The sequence below is a fragment of the Scylla paramamosain genome, chromosome 28 (genome assembly GCF_035594125.1).
Source record: "Scylla paramamosain isolate STU-SP2022 chromosome 28, ASM3559412v1, whole genome shotgun sequence".
NCBI lineage: Eukaryota > Metazoa > Arthropoda > Malacostraca > Decapoda > Portunidae > Scylla > Scylla paramamosain.
The window spans coordinates 7,212,501-7,225,306 of NC_087178.1; the positions used below are offsets into that span (position 1 = coordinate 7,212,501).

General features: G+C 44.0%; 1 protein-coding gene across 1 annotated transcript in view; it reads left to right on the plus strand.

Annotated features, from left to right (window-relative positions):
• Positions 1–12,806, plus strand: part of LOC135114832 (nuclear receptor coactivator 1-like) — a 277,887-nt gene that overhangs the window by 250,318 nt on the left and 14,763 nt on the right. Inside the window, 2 exon segments of the mRNA XM_064030953.1 lie at positions 1,361–1,567; positions 10,092–10,279. Coding sequence (XP_063887023.1) covers positions 1,361–1,567; positions 10,092–10,279 — 395 coding nt within the window.

Consider the following 12,806-nt stretch of genomic DNA (forward strand, 5'->3'; position numbering starts at 1 on the left):
CTGTGCCCCAAAAAAAAAAAAAAAAAAAAAGTTAAATTCTTATGTTTCAAGATGTTTTGTTTTTGTAATCTTTCACTTCTTCTTTGTTTTGTTTCAGGGGATATTACATTTTTTTTTTCTTCGTATTTCGTGTTTCCTATTCTTGTTTATTGAGGGAAATTGTTCACCTAGGCATTCCATTTGTGATCTTTTACCATCCATTGCCTCTAAAATCCTCCATCTCTTAGTTTAGATTACTGCAACTTATCTTCTTTGTTTGGTCTCAGGTAATAATATATATCATCGTTATTTATATTCTTGTGCACTGAGAAAAATTATTCATCTATTCATTCCGACCTTTACCATCTCTTTGTCTCTAATCTCCTCCATATCTTAGTTTAGATTACTATTGCATTTCTTTTTTGTTTGTTTTCAAGTAATAATATATCTCTTCTTGTTTTCTGTTCTTGTTTATTGAGGAAAATGACTCAACTTTTCCCTTCCACTGTTGACCTTTACTGCCCTTGTTGTCCTTAATATCCTACATCCCTCAGTTTAGATCAGAATGCTTTATCACAAGGGCCAATAGGTCAGCTGCTGTTGGTTCTTCTCTTGTTCTCCTTTGACTTCTTGACTTTACGGAAATGCTCACCTAACTCTTGTCTCCCTTAGCAAAGCGGCATGTGTGTTTGTCTGTCTGTGTTTGTCTAAATATCTGTCGTTTATCATGTTTTCATATCCTCTTTCCCTTTTCTGTCTCTGCATTTTTTTTTTTCTCTGTTTTGGTTACCTGTCTAGTACTTCATGCAGCTTATCTCTATTGGTCCCTTTCGTCTTTGTTTCATATAGTAATGAGGACAATAGTTGACGTCACAAGTTCACGTTTGATGAAGTTATATTCAAGAAAGAAACAGGAAGGAATTTGTCCTCAGGTAGAATGGTAGATGAATGAAATACGACTAACCTGATTCTCTTCCTCCTCGTCCTTCTCCCCTTCTTCTTCCTCCTCTTCTTCCTCCTGCTCCTCCTGTTTCTTGTTCTTCTTTTGGCTGCTCTTTTTAGTAAACTGAGACTCATACGAGTATATGCTCACCCAAACTGAGACTCACCCAGACACACTCATATCCTCACCCATATCATCTATACGCTCACAATTATGCCAACAAAAAACTCATAATTATACTCACTGAAACTCAACTCCCACATGCTCAACTAAACGAAGACTCAAAACTAAGCTAACACAAACCCAGACTCATAACAATCACAGAAACACAAACACATGCTCACCCAAACGAAGACTCAAAACTAAAGCAACACAAACTCACTCATAACACTCAATGAAACTCAACCACACACTCACCCTCCACCTCTCCTCCCTCAGAGCGACATCGTGCACCAGAGTGTCTACGAACTGGTGCACTCAGAGGACCGGGAGGAGCTGCAGCGCCAACTCATGTGGAACTCTCACTTGCCACCGGACCAGTCGCAGCTCACCCTACAGGAGGCGCTGCACGGGGACCAGGTGGCGCTCGAGAGGAACTTCACCGTCCGCTTCAGATGCCTGCTGGACAACACCTCTGGCTTTCTGGTGAGTCACGGAGGGTGGGAAGGAAAGTTTAAGATTACAGCACCCATATAGAGGGGAAGAAGAGGAGGAGGACTTTACAGGGACATATTAGCTTGGAAATGCATGTAGTGAGGGAACAAAGAGAACAGTGCATGGATTTTGGATAATAAGAGGAAAGAAAAGGAAATATAAGCAAGAAAACAGATCTCGGCAGTGAAGAGGGACACTTTCTAAGTGGTTTATTAACTTCTTTGGATTATTACTGAGTTCATAGGGAAATTCGTGGATGCTTTGGTAACTTTAGGGATTTTTAAAGGTATAGTAATTTTTTTTTTTAACTATGAAGAAATTTTAAGTATTTTGATATGTTTTCATAATGAATGAGGGCTGCTTCAGCTACTTTAATATTTTTTCACGCATTATTTAGTGTAGTATTAATGATTTCGGAGTGTTTAAAGAATCGCTCAGTTGTTTGCAATGATTGTTTGGGAGTTAATACAAGTTCGCGGGGTGGAAAGTAAAGGAAGGGAAGGGAGAAAGGCACGAGAGCGGAAAGAAGAGTGAAGGGAGGGGGAGGGAGGGAAGGAAGAAGCTAAGTAGTATAACTACTTCCGCGATTGAAGCTTGTGGGGCGCGTAAATCACTCCCAATTGTGTTGTATTTGTGCTTCATTTCCTTGCATTGAAATACTTCTCCTTCTCCCAGACACACTTCACCTCTCCCTCTCTCCTCCTTCCTCACAATCATCAGTATCGAAAGGAAGTAATTGTAATTTAGCAACAAGAAGGAGAAGGGATGTTGTCAGCTTATCTGTCACACACACCCACACACACACACACTCACCCACACGCCCTCATCCATCACCCACATTCCTGCTCGCCACACCTTCCCTTCCCTCCTTGTATCCCTTCTTCCCACACACCTGTAGTTCACCACACCTGCATTATTACATCTTTTTTTTTACCTGTCTCTTGCAACCTGTATTTTCACTCTCACCTCCACCAACACCTGCAGTTTTATCGTCCCACGCCTTACATACACTACAGTTTTAAAGGGTTCAAATTTCAGTATGTTTTCCCTGCCGTGTACTAAAACGTCTTATTTATAGCGGAGTATTTTATGGACAAAGAGGAGGATGTGTAGAACTGTTTCAATATCGTGAGTCTTTTCTCTGATGCAGATTCACGGAATGAAGGTTTAGTTATAAAGATTCCAAATTCTGGTGTGTTTTTCCTGCAGTGCGCTAAAATGTCTCTATTTATAACGCATTTTCCGTGACAGAAGACGATGATGCAGAAAGTGTCGTAACATTTTCACTCATTCCCACTGTGGTTAACTCTTTCACTGCTAGATGTTCACTCAACGCACTAAACACAACTAACACTGGAAGCATTCATTTTATTTTATTTATTTATTTTTTTACATTTTTTTAAGATTAAGAAAGATTGACTAAGGACAACAAAAACTTTAATAGTAATCCGATGAAAACAAGTAAAGCTTCTCGTACTCCTACGAACGTCTAAAACTGAGAAAAAGAACCCCAGTGATGATAAGGCCTACGTGAATCTACCTTTTATTCCTATGAGCGTCTGATCCTAAGAAAAAAAAAACAATTAAAGCAAAACCCTTCTTATGTCTACCTTTTTATTGTATGAGCGTCTAAAACTAAGAAGAACCCCAGTGATAAAAAAAAAAAAAAACTTGCATCTACATTTGCACTCCTGTAAGGGCCACGTGGCGTCCCTGCTGCCGGCGCCCAGTGGAGCACAACACTAGTACATCGACGCCCAGTGATGCTTTAATGCACTTGAGGACACGCCCCTGTAATGCTCCCCTCCCCTCTCCCCCTAGCCCTCCCCCTCCTCCCCTCCCCCTCCCCCACCTTAGTAAGTCCCGCCTCGCTTCCTTAGTGTTTTATGGGCGCAATTTACACCGTTGCAAACTGCATTACGATCTCAACTCCACCCATAATTCTACTCTGCCCTCTCCCCCTCTCCCTCTCTCCCTCCTTTCTCTTCCCTCATCTTCCCTTGTACTTCACCCCTCTCCTCCTCCTCCTCCTCCTCCTCCTCTTCCTCTTCCTCCTCCTCCTCCTCCTCCTCCTCCTCCTCCTCCTCCTCCTCCTCCTCCTCTTCCTCTTCCTCTTCCTCCTCCTCCTCCTCCTCCTCCTCCTCCTCCTCCTCCTCCGTCCCCTTTCCGTACTATAATTTGCGTATGTACTTTGGAACGCCTGCAAATGATTATGCGTAATATTTGTTCAGGAAGCGTATCCGTAACCACAGTCCCTATCGTTCTTGATCTCCTCCTCCTCCTCCTCCTCCTCCTCCTCCTCCTCCTCCTCCTCCTCCTTCTCCTCTTAGCTTTCTTTTATTCGTGTATATCTTCTAATTCTTTTTTTTTATTATTTTCGTGCTTGTGGTTCTTATTCTTGGTTTCTTTAGTTATTTTCTTTCGTATCCTCTCTCTCTCTCTCTCTCTCTCTCTCTCTCTCTCTCTCTCTCTCTCTCTCTCTCTCTCTCTCTCTCTCTCTCTCTCTCTCTCTCTCTCTCTCTCTCTCCTCATTATCATTTATTTCTCCTCCTTTACTTTGAGAATCAACGAGGTGAATATTTTTTCCCCTTTTCCGGCACATTTTCTTATTTTCCTCCTTTTTCCTTGCCTCCCCGTCATTTTCTTCCTTGTATGAATAAATCCCAGCCATTAGTCCCTGTACATTTACATTTAATGACCCTGTGTGTGTGTGTGTGTGTGTGTGTGTGTGTGTGTGTGTGTGTGTGTGTGTGTGTGTGTGTGTGTGTGTGTTTTGAACGGTAACCCGGGAGACTGTGACTGACTGAGTGTTTTCACCTTTCGAGGAAACTCCCTCTCACTCTCTCTCTCTCTCTCTCTCTCTCTCTCTCTCTCTCTCTCTCTCTCTCTCTCTCTCTCACCACACACATTTTTACCAATTCCTACCCTCCGTCACGGCTTCCCTTCCTTATTTTCTTCACCTTCTCCTCTTCCTCCTCCTCCTCCTCTTCCTCTTCCTCTTCCTCTTCTTCCAGTGTCTTTTCCTCTCTTCCACTTCTTTCTATGCGTATACAAACAGAAAATATGAAGAAAAAAGAAGAGAAAGAAGAAAATGAAGGCGATAGGAAGAGAAGAAAGAAGAGAGAGGAAGATAGAAAACAAAAATAGAACGTGTAGGAGGAATATGATGAGGAGGAGGAGGCAAAGAAGACGAAGGCGGAGGAGGAGGAGGAGGAGGAGGAGGAGGGAGACTGAGGGAGAGTGAGGGAGAGTGAGGGTCAGGTGTCCACGCTCCCACGCTCACTCTTGACACAGTCCTTTATTATCATTATTGAGAGCACACTGGCGACCGTAAATTTTATATCTGATCGTGGCAAGTATATTCCCTCCCGCGGCCAGACGTCCAAATTTATTCCTGAGTGAAAACATGGGGACTAAAAAAAGGAAAAGAAAATAACTCGTGTACTCTCTCTCTCTCTCTCTCTCTCTCTCTCTCTCTCTCTCTCTCTCTCTCTCTCTCTCTCTCTCTCTCTCTCTCTTGTCCTAATTATTTTTTGTGTCTCTCCTCTTCCTTCTTGTCCAACACTTCCTCTCTATATATATCTCTCTCTTTCCCTTTCTTTTCCACCTTCACTCTCTCTCTCTCTCTCTCTCTCTCTCTCTCTCTCTCTCTCTCTCTCTCTCTCTCTCTCTCTCTCTCTCTCTCTCTCTCTCTCTCTCTCTCTCTCTCTCTCACCACCTTCTTCACCCTAGGGAGTGGCCAGGGTGGGAAGATGTCACCCTGCCCGACCATGTGCTTACTCTTACCTGGGTGGAGGAGGGACAGGTGAGGGCAAGGAAGGGAAGGGAGTACGAGTAAGGGGAAGGGAAGGGAGGACAGGTGAGGAAAAGTGAAGACAGGTATGTTGTTGTGCTTTTGTTCACGTGATGCGCGTGAAATATTGCCACGTGTTTGTTGTGTTGATTTATGGCGGTGTTTGTGTATGTATGTATGTATGTAAGCACGTGTTTATAGTATTAATGTAATTAGAGTAATGTGCTCAAGGGTGGTGATTTTTATGGGTGCAAGTGTGTGTGTGTGTGTGTGTGTGTGTGTGTGTGTGTGTGTGTGTGTGTGTGTGTGTGTGTGTGTGTGTCGATTACAGCCATATTTTTTTTCTCATTTTCTTTTTTGAATCGAGAAGCAAAACACGGGACAGCTAGCGTGCGCACACACACACACACACACACACACACACACACACACACACACACACACACACACACACACACACACACACACACAAGCCCACCAATCCAACACCCTCCCCACCCACTCACCCGCAACAAAGCAAAATACAATCCGAAAAATCAAAGAAAAGACTAGAAAGGACGGAAAAAATCAAACTCTCCTCTTTACATCACTCCTTCATTCCCCAACGTATCCCAAAAACCTCCCTCAACACTTCCCAGTCACTCCCAACCCTTTTATTTCAACCCTTCCCAAAACCCATTCCTTAAAACTCCCCCTAACACTCCTCAACCATTCCCAACCCTTTTATCTCAATCCCTTCCTATCTACCTATCCCCAAAAAAACTCCCCATCTCTCCCCCTTACCTACAGAGACCTACCCGTGATCAACCCTTCCCTCTAACCCTTCCAATGCCCTTCCTCAAAGCTCCCCAGGCCGCTTCCCCAGCCACGGAGACACAGACTTGATACTGTAGCACATTTTGACCACTTGGCAAGGCATGAAATCGCGCCATTATGGATTTGTCCCTCACAACGACGCCAGGAACAGTCCACCTCACTATAATTTTCCCAAAGATGGATGGCCTCAATTTTTGCCTCAAGTTGGTACGGCAGGAGAGAGAGAGAGAGAGAGAGAGAGAGAGAGAGAGAGAGAGAGAGAGAGAGAGAGAGAGAGAGAGAGAGAGAGAGGGGGGAGGGTGGCTGTGCTGGTGGTGGTGGTGCATAGGAGGAAAAGTAAGCGAAAAAAAATATTTGTTACAGTACTCGTATTTTCTTTATTTCTTCTCTGTTTCTCTCTTTATTTATTCGTCTTTCCAGTTTCTTCTTCTTATTGTGGTGGTGGTGGTGGTGGTGGTGGTGGTGGTGGTGGTGGTGATGGTGGTGGTGGTGCATAGAAGAGAATAAAAACATTTAAGAAAAGTCAAGTTACAATGTTTTCTTAATTTCTTCTCTTTCTCTTCTTTCACTTATTCCTCTTTCTGTTTTTATTGTAGTGGTGGTGCATAGGAGAAAAGAAATAAAGGAAAGTTACTGTTCTATCTTAATTTCTTCTCTATCTCTCCCTTTATTCATTTTTCTCTCCATTTTCTTGCAGTGGTGGTGGTGGTGGTGATGGTGATGATGATAGTAATGACACGAAACAAGAAAAAAAGTAATGTTAATTATCTCTCTCTCTCTCTCTCTCTCTCTCTCTCTCTCTCTCTCTCTCTCTCTCTCTCTCTCTCTCTCTCTCTCTCTCTCTCTCTCTCTCTCTCTCTCTCTCTCTCTCTCTCTCTCTCTCTCTCTCTCTCTCAATTACAGGCGTACTCACCACCATGGGATAATTGAGCGTATAAAACTGTTATGACCTGCTTAGAGAGAAGCAAAAAAAGTGATAAAAATTCTATTGACTTCATTTTATGGCAGTAAATCGAGTCTGCGTTTGAAATTGGCATATTTTCTTTGAGTAAAGAGGGTACAGAAGGAAGAGGAGGAAGAGGAGGAGGAGGAGAAGGAGAAGGAGAAGAAGGAGGAGAAGGAAAATGATGAAATGAAGATGATGGTAGCGGAGGTTTGGAAAAGAAAAAGAAGAAAAGGGAAGTGAAAAAGAAAGAAATAGGAAAAAAAGTAATAGGAGTAGGAGGAAGAGGAGAAGGAGGAGGAGGAGGAATGGGAGTATCTGGGTTATGGGAACCAAAATCTTTATGAAGGGTAATGAGAGAGAGAGAGAGAGAGAGAGAGAGAGAGAGAGAGAGAGAGAGAGAGAGAGAGAGAGAGAGAGAGAGAGACAGAGAGAGAGAGATTAAAGGGGTAAAAATCGTGGAAAATAAGAAAAATTCCGAAGATTGTGAGGGACAAGAAGTGAATATGTGTTTGTCTGTATGTACGTGTATGTGTGTGTGTATGTGTGTGTGTGTGTGTGTGTGTGTGTGTGTGTGTGTGTGTGTGTGTGTGTGTGTGTGTGTGTGTGTGTGTGGTAGCATGACTGGCAACATATGGACAGAGAGACAGACAGACAGTGTGACCAAACCATATTAAGATTGGCCAAATGACCTCATATTATCTCATTTTCAGTCTATTCGTGTAATTAGTCTTGATCTGTCCTAGTGAGGCGGGGACAGTTGTGGTGGTGGTGGTGGTGGTGGTGTTAGTAGTGGTGGTGATGGTAATGTGGTGACTAGTATGGTATGTGGTTGTGAGAGAGAGAGAGAGAGAGAGAGAGAGAGAGAGAGAGAGAGAGAGAGAGAGAGAGAGAGAGAGAGAGAGAGAGAGAGAGAGCAACTAGTGGTCAAACCCACAAATGAAAGTAAAAAAAAAAGTTAAAAAGTTAAAAAAAGGTAAGCAATAAAAGTTGATGAACGTGAATAAGTGGAATTCCTTTTATGTAATCACACACACACACACACACACACACACACACACACACACACACACACACACACACACACACACACACACACACACACACACACACACACACACACACACACACACACACACACACACACACACACACACACACACACACACAGAAAAACATCACAATACACAACTCTAAATTATTTTTCCACACACACACACACACACACACACACACACACACACACACACACACACACACACACACACACACACACACACACGTACACTCACAAAGACCCTGGCCACACAATACGTACATGAAGAACACACACAGTACGCACACACACGCACACAAACGCACACGAGGGAACTGTGCAAGTCGCCACCACACATTATCGATATTTTGCGTGTGTAGGTAACCAGACCCTTGGCAATACCCTCCCCCACCTCTCTCTCTCTCTCTCTCTCTCTCTCTCTCTCTCTCTCTCTCTCTCTCTCTCTCTCTCTCTCTCTCTCTCTCTCTCTTTCTCTGGTCTGTGCGAATAGAAGGAATTTGGTGATGAGAGAGAAAGAGAGAGAGAGAGAGAGAGAGAGAGAGAGAGAGAGAGAGAGAGAGAGAGAGAGAGAGAGAGAGAGCAGCGAAAGGGTAGAAAGTGTAAGAAAAACTTAATAATACGAAGGGAAGGAGAAATAAAAATAATAACAGACAACAAATATGAAAAACGTTGAAGATTAAAAGAAAAATAAAAGAGAAGAAAAAGGGAAAGAAAAGCATCTTGAAGAAATAAAAAAAAAGAAAAGAAAACACGAAATCGTACAATAAATGAAAATATTGTTAGCCATTAAAAAAAAAATTCAAAACTTTCCACGACTTTAGTTAACCTTGAAAAAAAAAAAAACGGAAAGAAAACGTGAAAGAAAATCTGAAACAAAAAAAAAAAAACAAGAAAACAAGGAGGGGAGGCCAAATAAACAAGAAGGGGAAGACAATATGAAGGAAGACAAATGGATAAGGGAATGTGAATGGCGAAAAGACGCATAATGGGGGAGAAATGGGTAATGAAAAGGACGATTGACAGAAAGAGAGGGAGAGGGAGAAGGAAAGGAGGGGGAAAAGAGGAGGAAACATGACTGATAAACACTGAACAAGTCAACACAAATGGGAAGAGAAGGAAAATGATGATAAAGGAGGAAGGGCGAGGACGAGGAGTGATTAGAGGAGATGGAGAACGGAAGGAGAGGAAGGGGAATAACATGTAATTGAAAAAGGAAGAAAGGAATTGGGGAGAGAGAGGAGAATTATAAAATGGTATTGTATTTTTAAATATTTGTTTGTTATTCTGTTTATTTATTTATTTTTTTTCGTTGTATACTTCTTCCTTATTGATAATCTCAACTGCTTCATTTTTCTATTCATCTTTTACTTGTTATCGCCTGTTTTCTCTTCCTTTTTTTAGTTATTTTTCTTAGCTAGTATCTGGTTCTTCTTCAATGTTAATCTATTTTTTCTTTTCTTCTTTTATTTATCTTCTACTTCTTTTTAAATCCCAGCTGTACCGTTTTTCTCATTTTTCTCTGTCCTTATCTCATCATCTGCTTCTTTCCTCATATCTAATTCAAACTGTTCATTTTTCTATTTAGTCTCTTCTTTTCCATTTCACTATCTACTTCCTTATTAATCCTGTTCTTTTTTTTTCTATTCTAGTTGTTTTTAATCACCCGCTTCATTATTCCTAATCCAAACCGCTCATTTTTTTTCTATCTTTTTTCTCATTATCTACTTTATTCTTAATCCTAACAGTTTATTTTCCTACTATAAGTTATTTTTTTATTATCAACTTCCTTACTTGTGATCCAAACCATTCATTTTTTCTTTCTGTTTGATCATCCAGCTTCTTTTTCTTTTTTATCATCCCTTTCTCTCCTCATCCTTAATCCTACACGCTTCTTTCGTTCCCTCAGCGGCTAGACGTGCGGGGGAAGATCAAGATCCTTCACGGGCAGAACCGCAAGACGGAGGACGCGCCCCTGGCCCTGTTCGCCGTGTGCACACCCTTCGGCCCTCCCTCACTGCTGGAGCTGCCACAAAAGGAGATCATGTACAAGTCTAAGCACAAACTCGACCTATCTCTCGTGTCGATGGACCAAAAGTGAGTTCTGGATTCTGGCCTTGTTTGTGTGTGTGTGTGTGTGTGTGTGTGTGTGTGTGTGTGTGTGTGTGTGTGTGTGTGTGTATGTGTGAGTTAGTCTCTATGTCTTTCTGTTTTCCTGTCTGTATGTTTCTATTTCTTTCTCTCTGTTTCGGTCTCTCTCTCTCTCTCTCTCTCTCTCTCTCTCTCTCTCTCTCTCTCTCTCTCTCTCTCTCTCTCTCTCTCTCTCTCTCTCTCTCTCTCTCTCTCTCTCTCTCTCTCTCTCTCTCTTTTTCCGTCCCCCCTTTATCATACACCTAGCAAATCCTTACATAACCCTCTCTGCTTTCCTACCTCCTTCCCTCCTCTTCCTTCATCCTTCTCTGCTCCATCCTCTTCTCTTCCTCTGGCCATGCGTCATCATCTCAGCTGGCCCAAGGATGTCACCACCGATCCGTCATTATCCATCGAAGGGCATCATTATCCGCGCCACGCCGCCCTTCCCCCGTGTGCAATTGTGATACCCTGGGACAGCAGAGTAACAAGGGGGTTGCTCGCGGTCTCTGTCTATCACCTAACCCTCCCAGTGTCTCCAGGCTTCTCTCACCACCCTCCCAATGTCTCCCGGGGTGCTGCGGTGGGTTCAAATGCTCCTTGGGTATTCAGAAGCCGTTCAGATCCCGCTCCTGTGCCGCCCCATCCTAGACAGGGAAGGGAAGGGAGAAAAGGATACGGTGTTAAGAAAAAAGGAAAAGGAAATCTCCCTAAAATGCGGTAATGAAATAGATGCTGGGTTGGATTCAGATGCTTATTTGTCCATTCAGATCCTGTTCTTGTGTCGTCCCAATCTAGACAGGGAGTTGGGAGGGAAAAAGGAGAAGCCAAAAAAAAAAAAAAAAAAAAATTAGCTTTGTAGTGAGATAGGAAATACTGGGTTGGGTTCAAATGCTCCTTGGCTATTTGGAGGCTATTCAGAACCTCCTCCCGTGCCGCCCCTTTCTGGACAGGGAGTTAGGAGAAAAAAAGGAGAAACAAGAAAAAAATCAAGAGACGTGGTAATGAGATCGGAAAGGCTGGGATGGGTTCGGATACTCCTTGTCTATTCGAGATGTAATAGAGTAAATGATGCAGAGAAACAAGAGAACAAGAATAAGAGTGAAGGAAAGAAGGAAGATGGAGGAGTAGGAACAGGAGGAAGAAGAAGAGAACAAGAACGGGAGGGAGGCAAGGAGGGAAGAAGAGCGAGATGAGAGACGACGAGGAGGAAGAGGGAGGGAAGAGGAGGAGGGGGAGAAGGGCAAGTGTCGTCGGATAAGAGAGGCAAGACGGGTGAGGAAGAGAACAGGGCCAGGGAGACGTCAGCGGGACCTGAACACGACTGGGCCCCACTGAAGGTAATTACTCAAATTATGGGGGCTCTAATGCCTCGTGTCGGCCCTCAGCCCTGACACACTGGCAAGATGTAGGGCTGGCGAGGGCTGGGGAGGGATGGGTAGTGCTGGGTAAGGCTAGGCAGGGCTGGAAAAGGCTGGTGGGGCTTAGGCAGGACTTGAAAGAGCTAAGGAAGGCTGGCCAGTGCTCGGGAGGGATTGGGTAGGGCTGAGTTAGGCTGGGCAGGGCTGGGGAAGGACCAAGAAGGGCCAAGAAGGGCTAGACAGGGCTGGGCAGGGCTAGGTAGGGCTGCGAAGTGCAGGGTTAAAGCCAGATAGAGCTGAGAAGGACTGGGTAGGACCGTGCAGGGCTAGATAGGGATGGAGAGAGCTGGGTAGAGCTTAGAAAGGACTGGGTAGGGGTGGCCAGGGCTGGACAGGGCTGGGCAGGGCTGGACAGGGCTGGACAGGGCTGTACATGGGTGGGAAGGGCTGAACAGGGCTGGGATGGGGCTGGGAAAGGCTGGACAAGGCTGGGGAAGAGCTGGGGTAGGGATGGGTGGGGGTAGTGATGGGCCTGTCCGCCTCGTCAGCAGGGAGGGCAGCAGGGGCGGAGCGGCACCTGATGGAGGGGAGATTAGACAAGCAGAGTCGGGGTGTGTCAGCGGAGAGACAGACACGACCGGGGAAAACGGAGTGTGGCTACTGGGAGGTGTGGTGGGGGCGCGACGGAGGAAAAAAGTGCATACTGGGGTGAATATTGAGGAGCAGGGGGAAGAAAGTGCTGGGTGGCGTTGGTGGTGGTGGTGGTGGTGATGGTGGTGGTGGGGATGGGGGTGGGGTATACTGAGTAGTGAAGTGCATGTTTGCAAGATGGAAATGTGTAGTGTGTGTACATGAAAGGAAAGCAAAAAGAGCAGGAGTAGTAGTAGTAGTAGCAACAGGAGGAGGAGGAGGAGGAGGAGGAGAAAACCCAAGATTAGAGATCGCAAAACCAAAGTGCACATCTTGTAAAAAAAATAAAATAAAATAATAGTATGAAAAACACCACACCTTTTCAACGAATTGAGTACAGTTCCAGGAGAAATTAGAAAACGCTGGAAGAAGAATGCTGCATGAACACTAAATAAAAAAGAAGACATTGAACTAAAAACTGGATAAACCCTGAAAACAACGAA